This window comes from Neovison vison, chromosome 1 (assembly GCF_020171115.1).
Source record: "Neovison vison isolate M4711 chromosome 1, ASM_NN_V1, whole genome shotgun sequence".
Taxonomy (NCBI): Eukaryota; Metazoa; Chordata; class Mammalia; order Carnivora; family Mustelidae; genus Neogale; species Neogale vison.
This window is the reverse complement of record NC_058091.1, coordinates 306,196,924-306,215,957: the sequence shown is the minus strand read 5'-3', so window position 1 is coordinate 306,215,957 and position 19,034 is coordinate 306,196,924. Positions and strand designations below refer to the sequence as shown.

Here is a 19,034-nt window from a genome sequence, read left to right as displayed (position 1 = left end):
TGGCGAGCTTTTAATTTTTTTTTCACTGCCAGAAAACAAAGGAGAAACACAAAAGGACACATCTGTGGGTGGACCGGCTGACTTCCCGTCCCAGGCAGGAGAGAACAGGCAGCCATTCATTCCCAGAAGAAGACGAACGCATGACCACTATCACGCAGCCTTCCACACAGCAGTGGCGCTCGTCGGGAGATGCTCATGTACCTGCTGGCCTAAGACTGGCAAACACACACAGAGACACACAAAAAACAGATGTGTACATGCACACAACCATCCTGCTGGCTGCTTCAAAAGACTAGACTCCTATCTTCAGAGCTTCTGGTTTTTTCCATCAGAGCATCCATCCGATCGTCCCCCCACAGCCACCTACCCGATTCCATCCTACAAGTACTTATCGAGAGCGTCTTCTATGGATCAGCTATCCTGCTGGGCTGAGTTGCTTTATCCCAAGGCAACACAGACAAAGAAGGAGGCCCTCCTAAACCCCATTACTTGCCACGTTTATTTATGTAACTGCTATTCCATTTTTAGATATTTTTATTGCTTCATAAATATTTCAGCCACTGTTAGATATGAATGACCTCTCTCCCGATACTACAATGAGAGGTGCTTATGAAAGCTGATAATGGTATTGATTTTCTCCAAGCAAGTGATCAGTTTTCTCAAGGGGAAATTATTCCCTTGGTAATGGGTCCTTGAGTTCAGTGTACAGTACCAGAAACCAAAATGGTCTGCTTTGTGGAAAAATAATAAGATGTTAAAGAAACAAAATGCTGCAGGTTTCTCTTCTGAAAACCAGGTAAAGAAGAGCAAAATATAGAGGGCCAGGAGGTCCTGTGACAGAAGTGTTACAGGGTTAGTTCGGGGCATCTGCTAAAACTACATGGGAAGTTAGTCACTGGTGCTTTTATCTAAGATTTTAAAATGTTTTCAGGGTAAATCTTTTCACTAACATCTGCTAAACTGTCTAAAAAATGAACTTTCCTAATAATAAATTTGGCTTAGAAGACACTTATATATTAAAAAGACAAATCAATTTTCAAAACCTATAAAGCTGTAGAGTTACTGATATAACCTTCCCGAAATTAGGATGGCCTGAATTTTAAGATGTGCATTAAATTACACAATATTTTTTCATTGACCGGGTGCCTGATTCTCCAAATACATGACTTTCCTTTGAACAAATAACAATGTGAAGAAGCTCAAAGGAAAGTTCTAGAAAAGCAATCCTAACCCATCGGTATACACTTAGAACCTAGTCACGAATATGAACATTCTTGTCAGGGTTCTTTATTGTTTCTATTTCAAAATGATCACATTTATAGACTTAAAAACTTCTTTTCCTGGTTCTTCAGGAAGTGAGTTTTTGAATGTTTTTTTAGTTTCAGAAAAATCATTTTTTCCCTCCTTCCTTACTCTTCACTCCCACCAACCGAACAGATGCTTCCCACTGCTGACATCCAGTCAGAATGTCAACTCACTTCAAATGGGCTGTAGTCGGGGGGCAGCTTTTCCAGCATATCGTCGGCCAGCCGGGCCACCACAGCCTCCCGGGTCTCATCCCCTCCCCCGGAGCTGTCCTTGGGTTGGATGCTGAGGATGGTGTCCAGCACATCCTTGGCCAGCTTGCTCTGGTAAGTAATGTCGGCATTGGGATGCAGTCCGAACACCTCAGGGCTGTCGTAGGTAGGCAAGCTCTGAACAACAAGTACCCCACATTAGCCCACATTGCTGACATAAGCACCCCTTAGATTATACAGTCTTAGGAAAGAAATGTTCTTATTAAAATAAATCATGTAACACTGGGTGTCAACAATACTCGAATTTTAAAATGAATAAATAAATAAGTAAATAAATAACATCAAATACTATCCCACCACCACCAAAAAAATAAGTATTTACACAATATGTCTTATTTGTGTCAGGCTGCAATCTCAATAATTTCTCCAGAAAAGAGTCAAATGTTGACGTGAAAGAGGATGAACACTGAGAAACACGATAAGGTCAGGGGTCCTTATTGTCTCTACCTCCAGCAAATTTAATCAGAGACACTGTCTTGTTTTAGAAAATGTGAAATAGAAAGAGAGCTGTGGATTAGTATTTTGTTTTCTGAAGGTCTAATTTAAAACAATCTTTTAAACAAATGTGATATAACTAATGGTTTCTGTGCTTTAAGGTACCAGAAAATGATAGTTTTAAGGTACCAGAAAATGATAGTTTTAGCAACTATGGCCCAAAGAGGGCCCCAGGTGGGAACTGTACTCTCCCAGGGAGAAAGATGGAGATTGGAAAAGAGGAATACCGAGAGGGACCCAGTGCGAGAGAAAAGCAGACAGCAAGAGGCGACCAGAAGCAGCATAAGCAGGAGCAGACCACAGCTATTTGAAAGAAAAAAAAAAAGTACCTAAATTTGACATTGGTTTCAATGTGTGAATTGTGTCCTAAACTTCATTATTGTCTCGTATTTTTCCTGCAATCCCCTCCCTTATTTTATTCCTTTTTACATAATGTCTTCTCATGAACAACCTCAAGTTCATTGTGAAATGAAGTATATGTAAATAAATGCATGTACGGGCATATCTAAATTTATATCTTCACAGGCACTTTTGTATTCAGTGCTAATGATTTAAAGACATCTATAGAGCAGTTAAGACAAATGTATTTGTTGATCTGAATTAATACAAGTGTAGAGGTGGTAACGTACGATAAACTCATTACATTCATATATCACGGAACCTCTAAATGTACTGATAAATTGAGCCCTTTGGGGCCATTGGGTTTTAGTATGTTCACTCTGAGATGAATCTCAGATAGAGGCAAAGAGATTTCTTTTTGTTTTTTAAGATTGTATTTATTTATTTGACAGATAGAGCAAGAAAGCGAGAGGACACAAGCAGAGGGAGCAGCAGAGGGACAGGGAGAAGTAAGGGGCCAGATCCCAGGACCCCAGGATCACGACCTGAGACAAAGGCTTAACTGACTGAGCCACCCAGGAGTCCCAAAAGAGGTTTCTAAATAATGATCTAATGAGTTCAAGGTATAGAGACAGAAAATGTAGTTACCCTGAAACACAAATCAGATCTTTTCCTCAAATTTCCTGTCAAAATATACCAGATTCCCTCTTAGAGCAACACTTCCCAGCCAGGGACAATTTTGCCCCCCGGGGACATTTGGCATGTCTGGAGACATGGTTGGTTGTCACAACTGGATGTGGGATGCTGACATCTAGGGAGCAGAGGACAGGGTTGCTGCTAGCGCACTGACACAAGACAGCTCCCCACAGCCAAGAAGATTCCTGAAGATCCTCAGATTCTACCATCCGGCCAGGATTGAGAACCAGAGGTCTCAGGATGAGTCCACATGTGGCCTTCGCCCTGTTACCACAAGGAGCTGAGATCTCAAGAGTTCCGGGGTACTTACGTAACTTCCCTAGTTCAAAATCCATCCAGTCTGTCGTATCCCCAAAGAATATTCCTCACGAAGAATAAAAGAGAAGGAAGGGAGGGAATTCATACAAAACCCACACTCAAAACAAATACAAACATAGTAATCATTAGGTGATAGAAACATATGAAGAAAGCACTTACAGTGAGAGTATGTATCACCATTAAAATTTATTTTAAAAGCAGTTTTCAGTGCAAATAAATATCAAAATGGTCACTAGGCTGTAGACATGCGCTCTATGCATATAATTCTGAAGCGGACAAACCTGGATATATTGAAGATAGTTATCCACTGTGTTGCATTTCGGAATATTATACCCTTGGTAAAAGCTGAAATCTGATCCAAACATATTTTCACTGAACCAGACCTTAGCAAATGTGTTCAGCAACCTCTTATCGTAGTCGTCGGTGACTCTGCCTCCGTACTGAATCTCTCCTATCATGTAGCAGACAGTGGTCCAGGAGACGCCCTGCGGACATGGACAGAATCGTTGTGGAGAACTGATTACCTCGTTCATCCTGGTTTTCCCCACCAAGCAACAGCTGTGTATTTGTGGTCACCAAAGTCATTCATTCATTCTTCATCAGTCATGTTAAAAGTGCAGGAAGAAAATGACAAGGACAAACCTTGAGGATTACTCAAAGCTCCTGCACTTGATTTGAAATCGACCCCTTTGGTGCATTCCTATGCTTTCATATTTTAATTTCAACTTAAAAAAAGCAAGATTTGGGGAATACTGAGGCAGCTCCTTAAAAAACACATGCTTCAAAAGTGACCTAGACTTTCATTTTCGTTTTTTAGGATTCTAAAAAAACGAGGTTTCTCACCGCCCCCCAACCAATTCAACCCTTTTGCCTTGCATGTAATTTCAGCTCAGCTTTGAGAAATACAAAGATAAACAAAACTAGTTCCTTTTTTTTCATCTGAAATCCAGAGGCAAGTGTGACCCAGCTGGCACGACTTAAAGGTAGGACTATGCAAGCACAGAAGGCCATCACTGTCACAGGATCTGTCCCGAAGCTGGGCAAGTGTGTGAACAGCAGGCCCTGTGCCCACAGGAACTGACAGCACAGGGTGGCGCACACATGGTACCTTTTTGACATCCATGTCATCTAGGTGGTTTTGGATGAACTGCACGGTGGCGTTAAAGTCAGCCTGATTAAATTCATAGGGGATGTTCCATCCCAGGGGACCGAACTTCCTCCTCTCCTGGACCGTGGAGTGCAGGAAAGCCACTGCATAGAGCATGGGTTTCCACTGGGCTGCGGTGCTCACATCCAGCAGGTCCTGGCTCACACCTGTCACGGCCGGTGGGGCGAAAACCTGTAACGTCACTCACACCCCTTGACTTCTTATTACACTTATACGTTATTATTTTTGTAAATTTCTGATAGTAAAATTCATTTATCTTGAATTATTTTTATCACATTCATATGACAATTATAATTTAACTTTGGGTGTCCAGAGGGTGTTTCTCGCTGAAAAATCTGCGAAGAGACTGGGCAAGGAGGCTGGGGGCTGGTTAACTTAACTTAACATGGGTCAAGTTCCTGCCAGTCTGACAAGATATTGTGGGGATAAACTAGAGGTAGAAGAAGGATGGCAGTAAAATGAATACTATTACTAAAATACTAGTATTTCAAATGCTATTATTAAAATTATTTATTATTACTAGTAACCTAATATCATTTAATATAATACTATTATTAGTATTATAAATGCTACTACTAAAATTAGTATTATAAATTAGTATTATAAAATTAGTATTATAAATACTACTACTAAAACTAATATTACTAATTATTTATTATTGCTATTATTATCATTATTATTTGGAATCTGTACTCAAGTTGCAATGAACTTCAGTATATACTACTCACAATTTAATATCAATTAAGACAGTGTATCTAGAAGCCCACCACACCTGAGTATATTCCCCAAATTATGCTAAGTGAAATAAGTCAATCAGAGAAAGGCAATTATCATATGGTTTCACTTATTGGTGGAACATAAGGAATAGCATGGAGGACATTAGAAGAAGGAAGGGAAAAATGAAGGGGGGTAACTGGAATAGGAGACAAACCATGAGAGACTGCGGACTCTGAGAAACAAACTGAGGGTTTTAGAGGGGAGGGGGTTGGGGGGGATGGGTGAGCCTGGTGACAGGTATCAAGGAGGGCATGGATTCCATGGAGATTGGGTGTTATACATTAACAGTTAATCATGGAATATGACATCAAAAACTAATGATGTACTGTATGGAGACTAACAAAACATAATAAAAAATTATTATTATAATTATTATGTATTTATATTACATATATATAACTGTATATTTTTTACTTAGAATTTTTTTACCACACTCATCCTTCCCCATCTATTTATTCCCACATTATCTCGCAGCCTGACAAGCATTTGAGCCTTGTTAGCAACTCAATAAAAACTGTAGATTGTTCAGATGGCCTCATGAAACGCAGGCAGGTCATAACTTGAATTCAGCCTCTGCTTTTGCAAGAGGCTATTGGCCAACTTTAGGTAAGGAGCATGAAGGACCATAAATGACAAAATAATGTTAACATAGAAAGGCAGGTGTCTAGCTGGAGAAGAGCACAGGCCAAGGCAGAGCAATCCAGGGAATACAGGAAAAGTTCAAGGTAGATGACCATGAGCTCTGATGTCCTAAGGCCACCAGAACGTATTCCATGTGGGGCGTGACAAGGTGTTGTCCTCTCCTCATCGTGGTAAATAATAGTATAGTTCACTACAGCTCTATCCTGACTTATGGCTTTTGCAATTTCTTTAAGACAACAAATTTAAGCACAAAAAGTCCCCTTGACTCACCACCATATGTTCTTTTCAAGCCTGCCCGGAGGCCCTGTGGAGGCTCATTGGCAAATTTAATGGCCATCTGAAGGAGTGTAATGGGAAAGTTCTTATGAACTTCGGTGGTCATCCACAGGCGGAAAGCATCATGTACCATCTCGGTTTCTACAATAATGTCCATTAGCTCATCCATGAAATCGAGCCCCAGATGGCAGTTCTGCAGAAGTGCCCATCCTCCCTAAGTCAACAACAGTAAATGGAAATGAGACACCATTTCCTGTTGCACACAGAGATTTAAGTTAATATATTCTTCAGAAAGTAGGTAATCAAAATTTAACAGAGAAGCACACTAACCACTAAATTAGTCCAGGTCAAATCTACAGATAAAATGATGCTGAGTTGAGGTTAAGTGTGTCTTTTTCTTTTTCCATGCATTTGTCCCAAAGCATATTAGCATGCCAACTGATAATATATAGTAGGAGTCATGAAAATAACCAGAGTTGGTGCCAAAAGAGATAACATCACTGCCCTGTACAGGTGGTTGAGTGAAACATCCATTTACCTCAGCTTCCTCCCAGGTTCCATGAGAAGTACAAAGAAGGGACATTTTTAAAGGCATGAGCTTTTAAGAACAAGGACAGTGAGGGTGAAGACAATATCAGTAACATTTAAAACAGGAAAGCTAAATCCTCAACTGGCATTCAAGGAAAGCTGAGAAGTAACCTGATTTATGCCAGTCTAGGAACCTCACTGAAGACAGGTGAAAGAAAGGCTACCCACTCAATTTCGAGACCTATTCCATCCCTTCTCCCACGGAGTTCCCAAAACTCTGGGCAAGATGTCCACCACCTAGAAAGTGGGAGAATCTACATACTCTAAGAACAAGAGCCTTAGAAAATAAGACTTATCTTTTGTATAACACATAGTATGAGCCTAAGAATATTTCTTGTATAAAGCAATAGAGACAATATTTTAGATCATGTTGTAATAATTTACTCAATACCTAATCTATATAATATTTCTGATAGAATGATATCCAGATCATAATCTCGAGTTGTTTTCTTGACTCTGTAACTTTGGCTGGTTTTGATTTGACTAGTGCAGCCCGAGTTATTTCTCTTTCCGAGAAACAAACCAAGCACCAAATTTAAAATCTTGGTATAAAATGGATCACTGTGAAATTTCACATATCCCCTTCTATTTTCTTGAGGAGTATATAGCACTGCTGAATAAGTAAACTATTTTTTGTCCCTTGAAAAATTCAACTGGCACCGTTCACAATTCAAAAGAAAATTAGATATAAAACATAACAACCACAAAAAGGGTTGAGCCACTCTCTATCTCCCAGCATGCTGGGGAATCTGAGGTAAGAAGTGGGCTGTTTCAACTCTCTCCTGTAATCTGTTATCCATGGCTGCTTCTGTGGGGTTACCGTATTCTGTATTAAATGTTTTATGTTAAGGAGATCATCCACATTGCTAGTGTGTTGATTCTGTAGTCAGTTCATTCTGTCATAGTGCCCAAACCTTCCTTTTTTCTTTTATTAAGATTTTATTTTTTAAGTACTCTCTAAATCTACCATGAGCCTCGAACCCCTAACCCCAAGATCAAGTGTAGTGGCTCTACTGACTGAGTCAGCCAGGTGCCCTGCCTCCCATCTTTCTTACAAAACTTTAAAAAAACTAGTATCTTACAAAACTTTAAAAAAACTAGTATCTCTGAGAAGTTGTAAGCATGCTAATAATAAGATTTTTTTTCTTTTACTTGATTTACTAAACTCCTAAACAGAAAACATGAATAAACTGAAGGCTAAAATTATTCCATTTATACTCAATTTAGTTGCCTGAAACTGTAATTATTACTTATTTATTTTAAATTAGAGTTAAATAGGTGTCCTGTTATTGCAGGTGTTTTTGTTCTAAGCACAGTAACATGCAGAGGGAGAAACAGAGGAAGTGAAAAGAAGGGAGAGGAGAAAAAGGAGGAAGCCAAGAAGAAGGAGGGGAGAATGCGGGGAAGGCCAAAAGGAGGGAGAAGCCAGGGTAGAAGTCCACTAAGCCTTCATGTCAGACCAGACCTGGCATTCTTTTTAAGATTTTATTTATTTTATATATAGAGAGAGAGCATGAGCAGGAGGAAGGACAGAGGGATAGGGGGTAGAGAGAATTCAAGCAGACTCCACAGAGTCCAACATGGGGTTCAATCCAAAGACCCTGAGATCATGACCTGAGCCAAAATCTAGAGCTGAATGCTTAATCAACTGAGCCACCCAGGTGCCCCTTCCCAATCTGGCATTCTTAAGTATAGATGCATGTTTTCATCTCTGGATACACTTCAGTCCACCCCTGCCACCCTCCTAACTGCATAGCAAGTGCTCAAATAAGGCACACACATGTGAGCCTGCTTACAACCTCCAAGAAAACTAGGGGTGGGGTATATTGTACTTGGGAATAAAAGGGGTGCTAGGTAAATATGGAGGTTCTAGAACCCAATGGGCTCAGTTCTAGACCAGAGGAAAGAGACTAGACTGCAGCACAATAGTGAGGTTCTAGATTCATTGGCCAGGACCTAGAACACAGTGGTTTCGTGGTGGGCCTAGTGGTTGGAGGCTGAGAGTGGTGTGAAGATAGCTAGTCTGTCCTCAGCAGGGAGATTCCCTAGGGGGCACAGAAGGAGTTTTGAGATATGGCAGGGAGAGCTCAGACTCAGGGAAAGAGGAATAGGGTCCAATCTAAAAAAAAAAAAAAGACCAGAAAGGCATCTAGATCAAGACTGCATATTCTACAGTAGGAATATGAAGCCAAGTCATTCTGCCCCACTTGCCTGGCCAAACAGTGGAGGAAGAGGGAAACAGGGGCAAGGGTTCCTCCAGACAGAGTTGGACACTCCAGAGAAGGCTAGACTAAACACATGAATGTCCTGTCCTAGAGATGGAATTCTAGAGAAGAAATGGAAGGCCTTGTGCATTCAGTTAATTTAAGTCCCTGGAAGTGCCCCAGCTCTGGACTTGACTATCCTATTAGCAAGATTACCATGTGGTTTCCAGCACTTTATAGCTCCCCAGTGAGGTCTGAGCGTGGGTGGCATATTCTGCATGCTACAGAATTTGCAAGCCACAAAGGGCTCTAGGAGCCCCAGCCTGGAAGGCAATAAGCGAGGTTTCCTAAAATCTCTGGTACCACCACAGGGTAACAGCAGATTCCTGGCCTCTGGGGTCTGGGCTAAGCCTAGGGGACTCCAAGGCACAGATTATACATTCTGGAACTCAAAAAAGACATGCTATAGACAAGCTTGACAAGAAAGACAAGCAGAGCTGGAAGCATAGCTAAGGTCCTGGAGTGTATGGCACAGGGGGTAAGGCTGTAGACCTCCCCCTCACACTGAGGGTTTGGGATCTAGAGTGGGGCTTAACATTATGCAACTTGGTTGGGAAATAAGATGCTCTAGTTGGGTAAGTTTTCCATAAGTCAAGGCTCAGCAGAAAAAATTGTATGTTTTTCCATGAAAATTTTTCCAATGAATATTAACCTTTTCCCTGTTTGGTGAACATCACAAAGCACGTAAATTTAAACTCTTAATGATTCATTAAGTTCTTTTCTGCATTGCTATTCTTTAACTTGTAATAACAACATAACCTAAAAGTAGACATTTGGCCTCACATTCGCCATGGTCTGCTGTAAGAGCTTGCGTGCGTGGACCTCCTGGCCTTGGCCCATGGACACATAACGGGTTTCTATTTTTAATCTCTTCCCCAAGGCAATGATGGAATCCGTGGGATCCGAGCCCATAGACAGGAGACAGATGAGTGGTGTCCGTGGATCAGATTCCTCCCACGTTTTTTCCAAGTCCAGGATAACTCCTTCTGCATAGTGCTCTCCCATGGAGTCCATGATGTACTTGCGGGCCTGCCAAAAACAGTACAGGAGTCACCAAAACGGATCCTTACTCCTCCATGTGTTATGATGCAGGGTGGCTTCCAAAATTCATTTTGGTAGATTGCCAGTGATGTTCAGTAACTCTGCCAGGGAAATAGGACAAAGACATTTTCCTTACTGTATCTCTACTCTATAAAGACCACAGGGGCTGTGTGTTCTTTGCCAACACACAATCACACAGTTCAAGACCAGAACCCAAGTTGGCTGACCAGTTGTCTGGAACCTGTTTCTATACGCTGGCTACTTCATGGTACATAAGAAATTTAAAATATTAGGAAACTGTATTATTCAGGATGCTTTAAGGGAAATGTATATTCATTCTAATAATCAAATAAGCAGCACAATGCCTGGGATTTAATGGATACTTATCAATGGATAATTACTGAATAACTTCTTTTTTTTTCCAATTTATTTATTTTCAGAAAAACATTATTCATTATTTTTTCACCACACCCAGTGCTCCATGCAAGCCGTGCCCTCTATAATACCCACCACCTGGTACCCCAACCTCCCACCCCCCCGCCACTATTCCCTGTTTTTTAACGCTCGCTCTGGAGAGTGGAGGGGAGCACGTCCCACACACACTTTATTATAAGCCCAGCCTACTTACTCTATGGCTTGTTTGGGGAGGGCCTGAAGGAATCCACCTGAGCTGAATATTCAAGCTAAATTTTTCATTGTGGAGGCAGGACACAAAAGTCTTATTAGCAGTGACATTTCCATGACAGGAGGCCAGCAGATTAAAGGTCTTTGAGAAGATGGATCTTCTGGAGGCAGCATTCACATTTAAACCATATGAAAAATTCAGAGTTTTAAGCCAGTTCTTGCATCAAGATTCCTGAGACTTTCTGGGGTTATAACTGTAGATTTGGGAATACTGTGCCTCCCTCTTATCTACCTCTCCTGCCAGAATTCCACACTCTTCCTACTTTTTACGACTAACAAAATGGAGCATCCACATCATTTTTGAGTTAATATAAAAACGGTATGGAGGAGTAATACATTACCTTTACGTCATACCTATACGCTGACCTTAAAAACACGGCTTCCTCATTCACTCTTGTACCATTTAGACCAAAGAAGATTATTAAATCACTTAGCCCAAATGCACACCTCGCTACATTTGTTTACTTTTCCATTTGTCACATGGATATTGCCAGAAAATTCCATAGAAGCCTCCAATTCTGACTGGGATTAAAATATTCAATATTTCTTTAAATTTAAATGGAAATTCTCCTTAAAAATATTCTCCTAGGGGGCACCTGGCTGGCTCAGTTGGTGATGCATGTGACTCTTGGTCTCAGAGTTGTAGTACGTTCGAGCCCCACAATGGGTGTAGAGATTATTTACAAATAATAAAAACATCTTTAAAAAACATTCTTCTTTACAAACTTTTTACCTGGGCAATGGTTCTGTCAGGACACCAGGATCTAATAAGGAGAAGACGTCTAAAGCAGTCAAGAGATTTGTCATAGGCATTTGGAAGGGGCTCCTCCTCAGGGTTTTCCTTATCAAACCAAATTTTCCACATTTTCTCATTTCTTGATATCTGAAAATACCAGGGGATAAGAATTGCATCACAGCACAGGAAAACCTTTCAGTAATAGTTCACGGATATTTTTCATCAAATCTTCTGACTTTTCCAGACACATGTGAATGATATCCCTTGTTTTGCTTTTTTTTTTTAATTTTATATTCCACTACCAAAAAGTGTGACAGTCTAAAATCAAATGTGATTTTCTCTAAAGTCGGTCCACATTAATGCCAGTGTACAGTAGCTTTTGAAGTAGGGAGGGTCTTGGGTTGTTTAATTTCTTCTCATACCTTTGTGCTAACAAATTTATGAGGAATAAAGAAATCAATGAAAACTCATTTTCATTATTTTAAGGAAATCTGATTTGCTCCATGAAATCCTTTCATGATCAGGAACCCATTCACTCATTATTCACGTATGTTTCCTCATTTCCCAGGGCCACTCCTGGCACAAAAGAAGACATTTAATATATGTTTATTATTGAGCCAAAAGCCTTTTGGTCAATACTCCATTAATCTAGAGTAATTTGAAATATATGACTTAATATCATATCAAATGAGTAATGACACACATGCTTCCTTTAGGCAATTGATAAAGAGGAAGAGAACACAGTCCGTTATCCTTTGGAACTTAAAATCAGGGACAGCAGTCCATGGGCATTCATCTCTAAAACACAGCACAAACAAATAACGTCTGCAGATAAATATAATCCAATGTTCTCTGGTATATTCCCCTTGATTAAAGCCCCGGATATAGTTCTTGGAGGCCTAATCAAAGGGAAAAACGTGCCAGATCCACACTACAAAGTATTGTGTAAGAATAAAAAGTAAAAACCTCCCTCTGTCGTGAAAGACAACATGATGTGGAGGGACTTCAGGCCTAAGACAATCTCCAGAAGACGGCAACCTCAGGAACAGATACCAGTCGGAGAAAGGTCACTAGGAGTCATCTCATGGGGGAACACACTCGAGTGCATTAAAACCTCCCAAATGAAAGTTATTTTACACAAAAGAATGGGTTAAATTATACGGCAGAAATAATGCAGATCACCAGGCATAAAGCCAACACATACAGATAGAGATGAACAGTAAGTTTCTGGTCAAACGAAACCGGGAAAGTCAGGAACCAACATTAGCACGTTTTCTGGTCATAAAAAGCCTAAAGCTTGTGGGTACATAAAGCCACCTTGCTCTAGCGTGACTTCTCTCTGCTCATCTGATTCTCAAGAATCTGTTCCCTAGTTTGTCCCCATTCGGCTCTCCAGACCCAGCTTCCATGAGCCCAGCACGTAGACAATTCACCAGGAACTGGCTGGTTATGACCTGATAGTGACTTGGAAAAGGGGCCAAGGACTGGCAGCAGATTTATGCCCAGACACCTGGCTAAGGCCATATCATGGGAGCACAAGAGAGGAGGAAGAAGAGAAGAACAAGAGGCAAGAAAATCATCTCCAGCATTTAGAGGTCGGCTGTTCACGTTTCTTTTTGTTAATCTCCAGGAAGATGGCAAGACCCCTTCAACATGTCGAGTGATTTCATTAAATCTCAGTGTTCCCACTCATGGCTCTCCGGTCGGTGATACTGACAGAGGGCACTGGACGGCACCATTTCGACGTGGTAGTGTTTGCTTCATCAGAGTGCGAGTGGGTGGGGGGAAGGTCAGGCACCAGGGCAGGAGGGACAACATTAAACAACTTCTCTCTTCCACAAGGACCGCAGCTACTTGTGAGTCAGGGAGCTGCTCCCCGCGACGCTGCTGGAAACTTATTCAAAGCCCAAGTTACCTGATCAAGGATGTCTGAAAACTGTCTGAGTTTGCTGAGTTCCACCAGATTCAGCCAGGTCATGTCCAGGATCCATTTAGCTGGTTTAGGAGGACAAGCTTTAAGGTCCAAGGAGGCACCTCCTTTAAAATCAAACACAGAAAGTTACTAGATTGTTCTTTCTTTACTCTAAAACAACATATTTATATACAAAAGCTTTTTATGAAATATTTTTTTAAGATTTTATTTATTTATTTGACAAACAGAGATCACAAGTAGGCAGAGAGGCAGGCAGAGAGAGAGGAGAAAGCAGGCCCCCCGATGAGCAGAAAGCCCGATGCAGTGCTCCATCCCAGGACCCTGAGATCATGACAGAGACACAGGCTTTAACCCACTGAGCCACCCAGGTACCCCAACTTTTTCTTACACTTTTTATTTTAATTATTTACCACCTTGACATTTTTTAAAGGTTTTATTATTCTGAGAGAGACAGACAGAGTATGCACGAGCAGGGGGAGGGGCAGAGGGAGAAGCAGACTCCGCACCAAGCAGAGAGCCCGACACAGGGCTGGATCCCAGGACCCTGCAATCATGACCTGACCCAAAGTCTGACACTTAGGGATGCTGGAGTGACTCAGTCTGTTAAGCATCTGCCTTCTGCTCAGGTCATGATCCCAGCATCCTGGGATCAAGTCCCATGCGGGCTCCTTCCTCCGGGGGGAGCCTGCTTCTCCGTCTGCCTGAAGCTCCCTCTGCTTGCACGTTCTCTCTCTCTCTCTCTTTCAAAGAAATAAAATCTTTAAAAAAAAAAAAAGTCCAACACTTAACCCACCGAGCCCCCTGGGCATGCATTACCTTGTCATTTTTTAGGCTCAGAAATATGTCATAGTAATGAACAAGCTTTAAAATCAAATAAAGGAATTGATGATTTTAGAAGAATCAGAAGCACAGGTATGGAGCAGGGGGCTACTGGATTCTGTCCTAGCTCTGTGTGGTCAAGGTCTAGGTCAAGGCAGCTCATCACCTGGGTTCCTGTTTCCAACTAGGTAACAAGGATTAAAGAAGCCTGGGTGTTGTGATGGTGACAGAATGAGAGAAAATATGTATGTAAAGCACATGAGACAGGACCAAGACCACAGCAGAGGGTCACTAAAGGAGCAGCTGTTGTCGACATTGGCACAAGCTCTTTCAAGGAGAGAGTTTATCTAGAAACGTCAGCAGCACCCACGTGTTTAAAGGGTTCTTGTCTATGAATCAATATATTATTTATATCCATTTGAGCACACCCAAGCATCCTGCACTGTGTCACTTATTTTTGGTCAGTCCAACCACAGCAAACATTTCCACTGGGTAATGACTCTTACTTCGTAGCTGCTGACTTACCTAAGCTCACATAACTCATATAACTCCCACGACACCATAAAATAAACGACACCTTAAAATGTTATTGTTGCCCATCTCAGAAGAACTAAATGTGTAAACAATCATATTTTAAGTCAAAGAAATATTATATGATGAAATATATTGTTTAATAAACACCACTATTAAAATATTTCAAGGAAAACATGCTCTAAGTATAATACTTAAAAGGATATAACCAATTCATTTGGCTAACGTTAAAATCCTTTTTTGAACACAGCAGGTCAAGAACAAATAATAACACTCCAGATATTTATTAAGCCAATCTCCACTTTATCCAGGTGCCATGGACCCCACTAAATTATTACCTTTTGGCCAAATCCATCTTAGTATATTTCCAACAAGGTAAAAGTATGGCCTTGAAGCAATTTTGATAAGATTATTAAGTCACCAAATCAAAACAGATTGCTTCAATGGCAGAGAGCAGTTAAAGACCTGAGGACAATGGCATTGTGTTGAAATATGTCATACCAATTTCCATGGAAACTGTCCATTTTCCAACAAACTCAAAAGAATAAGACAGTCACCAGAGAGTTAGGGAAAGCCATTTACAGGAAGGAAAGGGTGGTCCTTGCAACCAAAGCATTATTCATGCTTAGCAGAGGGTAACTGTGGCATGAATATTTTTCCTGCCTCAAAAGTGTACAATGGGCCACAGAGGATGATGGTATTGGGTTGGGGGCAGAGATATTCCTGGATGATACGGCACCAGATTAAATGTACTTCTGATGAATGAACAACTGGAATAGGTACAATTCAAAATAAATTCTCCAGGTGATTGAGAGTTATGCCATTGCCTTCATTCTGTGAACCCTTACTCTGGGAAGAAGTAAGTTTTAATTTATACCATAACACTTTGTAAAAAAAAATGATACGTTCTTACAACAAAAAATTTCTACAAGTGATATCACACAATCATCAAGTGGTATAGGTGAGGCAGATTTAGAAAGTCATCTGGGCTGATCCTGTTCCACCTTAGAGATGAGAAAATTAAAAGACCAGTATCCAAACATTGTCGCTCTCTAAATAACATTTTCAAAGAAATGACTTTAAAGATCTTGCAGAAGAAGTTCCCCCACTGGGTCCTTCTCGCCAACATCTCAGCCCCTCATTGAGCAATCTTGTGACATAGCTGCCTTGCAAAGCTTCCTCCAACTCTGTTGCATAAAGCAGGGTCACAAAACTGTTGAATGCCAAAACCCTGTAAAAACCAGTGCAGCCTATGTGAGCCTCAGATTAATAAAAAAAATAAAATAAAATACTACAGATAATATAACAATGCCTATCGTTTGCTGAACATATCCTACATGCCGTCGTTTACACAAATTGTGTGACTTCTCAATAATCTGCTGGTGTAGACTTGACCATCCTTGTTTTATAGCAGAGGAGACAGGAGCCTGAAAAGTTTGAAGAACGTGCTTGAGACACTCATTAAGAAATTAGCAAAGCCACTACTTTCTCTTAGAGTCATCCTAACCCTAAATCCCACGTCTGCTATCATCACATCAAATGGCAACACATTTCCCAGTATTTCAACCAGACTTGGATGCATTTTATGAGGAAATGCACTTCATGCCTGGATGGAGATGTCAGGGACAATTCGTAACAGGAAACCTCCATCAGCTGGTGCAGTCAATGACACTGTGAGTCGGCTATTTGAAGGGCTCAGTGAAGAAGTCAACCCCTACACCTACGCATCTCCCTAAGGGATGCCTCCCCAAATCATTCACCATCCATGTGCTCTGATTTAGAAAATCTGGAAAATAAAGAGATCTAAGGAGCCAGAGTTCAAGAGCTGGAGACAAAGAATAGAGAGAGAGAAAAAGAGAAAAATTGTCTGTAAATCATACATTCCTAAGTTCAAGTCTCACCAAATGAGTCTTGGTTGTTTCTATAAGATATGTATGCAAATGTATATTTATACAAACACGAATACGCATTTGTTCACATTGGACATAGACCTACACCGCCCAGGGCACAACAGGTGCAGAGCCACCCCCCTTCCCTCCTGCCCCTTCAGGCTTGTCTTCAAGTTCCTCTGCAGCCCCACTCTCCAGGGGAACGTGCAAATCTCTCCCCACCCACCGTAGAGAAAATTATGTCTCCTCTGTAAAGATAAACCTTTGCTTAGAAAGATACAGTAAATAAAGCCATTTAGACCCAGCAACATTGCCACTAGTTTTTGTCCAGATAGTCAAGAATGTGACAACAAATGTGTTTCCTAGCCTTCCCTGGGCTGTAGTGTGCGGTGGGCACAAGGGACCTGCCTGTGAGGGTGCTTCAACAGATTCAGAAAAAACACCCAGAGGATGAGCTCCACAACTGTCCCGCCCGCGGCTTCTGCCTCTGTCACACCAGGCTTGCCCCCATTGCTTGATGCCCATTCCTCACCTTTTGACACTCTCCGTCTGCCTGTCCCCAGGGCCAGTGCCCCGCCCCCTCCAGGCCTTTGTTCACCTGTCCATCTCTCAGGGAGGCCTACCCCGTTAGGTATCCCACTAAATACTCCATTCCAATATTTTAACTGCCCCCACCAGCTCTGCATACACTGTTCACTCCCCATCTCCCTTATCAAGCTCTGTTTCTTTTCCCCATCGTGCCTAGTAGCTTCCCACATACTACATAATTTATTGTTTCGTGATGTACCTAGTGTCTAGTCTGTGACTCAGCACACAGGAGGCTCTCAATAAATATTTATGCAATAAATGAACAAATAAAATATTGCACATATATGCAACCTTCAGTGAAATGCAAGACAACCGTTAGAGGAAAAAAAAAAAAAAAAAAAGTGCTGCTCTGCACCTTCAAGGAATTCCTACATCCGGACCTTTCGATTGTTATACTGACCTTTAACGAGGGTGAGAAACTCTTCATGCTTGACTCGGTTCCTCTGGATGTCGATCTTCAGGGTGAGCAGCAAGGTGAACAGGAACTTGTGTTCTTCATACAAGCCCCGGGCCGCATACTTATGAACCTCATAGGTCATATGCTCAATGATATTAGCAATCCTCTTGCTCGTAATTGGGCTTTTGACAGACCTGGTGGAGGGAACCAGACTTAAATCAGGCTTATCCCACTCCCCTTTTCCATTGCCCATAAAAATGTCTTAAGCGGAGAACAGGTAACTTTGGAGGGCCAGTTCTTTTTTACGCATAAGAATAAGCATCCTAAATCGAAAATAACAAGCATTCTCTCAACATAAAATAACACAACAGAATCCGCAATGTTGTCTAAATCAATTTTACCCGCAGGGTATTATCACTCACAACAAGGTCTTGGGAATTCTCTTGTTTAACAGAAATAGATGAAACCCAAGGAATCAATCCATGGATGAAGAGTTGGTAGAGCTGTCTCTGAGCATAAGAGGATTTATGAGAATGATGTGTTAACATGCTGGTAATTACACTCGGCTTAGATTTAAAAAAAAAAAAAAAAGACTCAGTAGCAAAAGGAAAAGAAGTTATAAGGTCATCATTGGAGCCCGCATATAGAAAATTCAGCCTGGTTTCCTGAGTATAGACATACCTGGCTAAGGAAAGGTCAAACAAGCCAAGAAACTGGCCAAGTGAGGTCTGATACATTTCATTGACCAAGCGCATCTCAGTGATGAGGAAATACAGAATGCTGCCTCGCGTCGCCACTGAAAAACAAAGAAGGTTGCATGCGCTCGGGTTGGACAGCGAATGACCGGTGCACAGACCAGCTTAAACTCTAAATGAAAACAGGTCTTATTTTTGTTTTATCCATGACTATCTACCAGCACTGGGAGTCTGGAGCAAAGCTCATGATGTATAAATTAATTCTTATTCATAAGCTTTGTGTAAGCAGTCTGTTGTTGGTGTTTATCAAGTGGAATTTTCCATGTTAGAACTTCCAGATCCCTTATAAACATACCTCACTCTCTTTTCTCATTGGCAGAAAAGGCAATTGATGGGAAAGCAAAAACTGTAACAGCCGGCAAATTGTGTAGGCATCTTATGCACCTCATGTCTATGCTCCGTGAGGAAGCCCCAATCACGTGTGGCCTCAGGTTGGCAAAACAAGGCATGGCAATGATGACTCTCCACCAGCACATGATACCGCTCTGATTATTCCTCCAAGAAGAATGATATATTTCTAA

At 41.3% G+C, this 19,034-nt stretch overlaps 1 protein-coding gene across 1 annotated transcript in view; it reads right to left on the bottom strand.

The window, feature by feature from the left end:
• The window catches only part of DNAH5 (dynein axonemal heavy chain 5), a 168,892-nt gene that overhangs the window by 12,528 nt on the left and 137,330 nt on the right, over nt 1-19,034 (bottom strand). The window contains exons 51-59 of the mRNA XM_044233758.1: nt 18,440-18,554; nt 17,762-17,952; nt 13,517-13,638; nt 11,599-11,748; nt 9,924-10,169; nt 6,283-6,502; nt 4,534-4,739; nt 3,707-3,910; nt 1,479-1,694 (exon numbers count right to left, since the gene is read on the bottom strand). Coding sequence (XP_044089693.1) covers nt 1,479-1,694; nt 3,707-3,910; nt 4,534-4,739; nt 6,283-6,502; nt 9,924-10,169; nt 11,599-11,748; nt 13,517-13,638; nt 17,762-17,952; nt 18,440-18,554 — 1,670 coding nt within the window. The remainder of the gene's footprint in view (nt 1-1,478; nt 1,695-3,706; nt 3,911-4,533; nt 4,740-6,282; nt 6,503-9,923; nt 10,170-11,598; nt 11,749-13,516; nt 13,639-17,761; nt 17,953-18,439; nt 18,555-19,034) is intronic.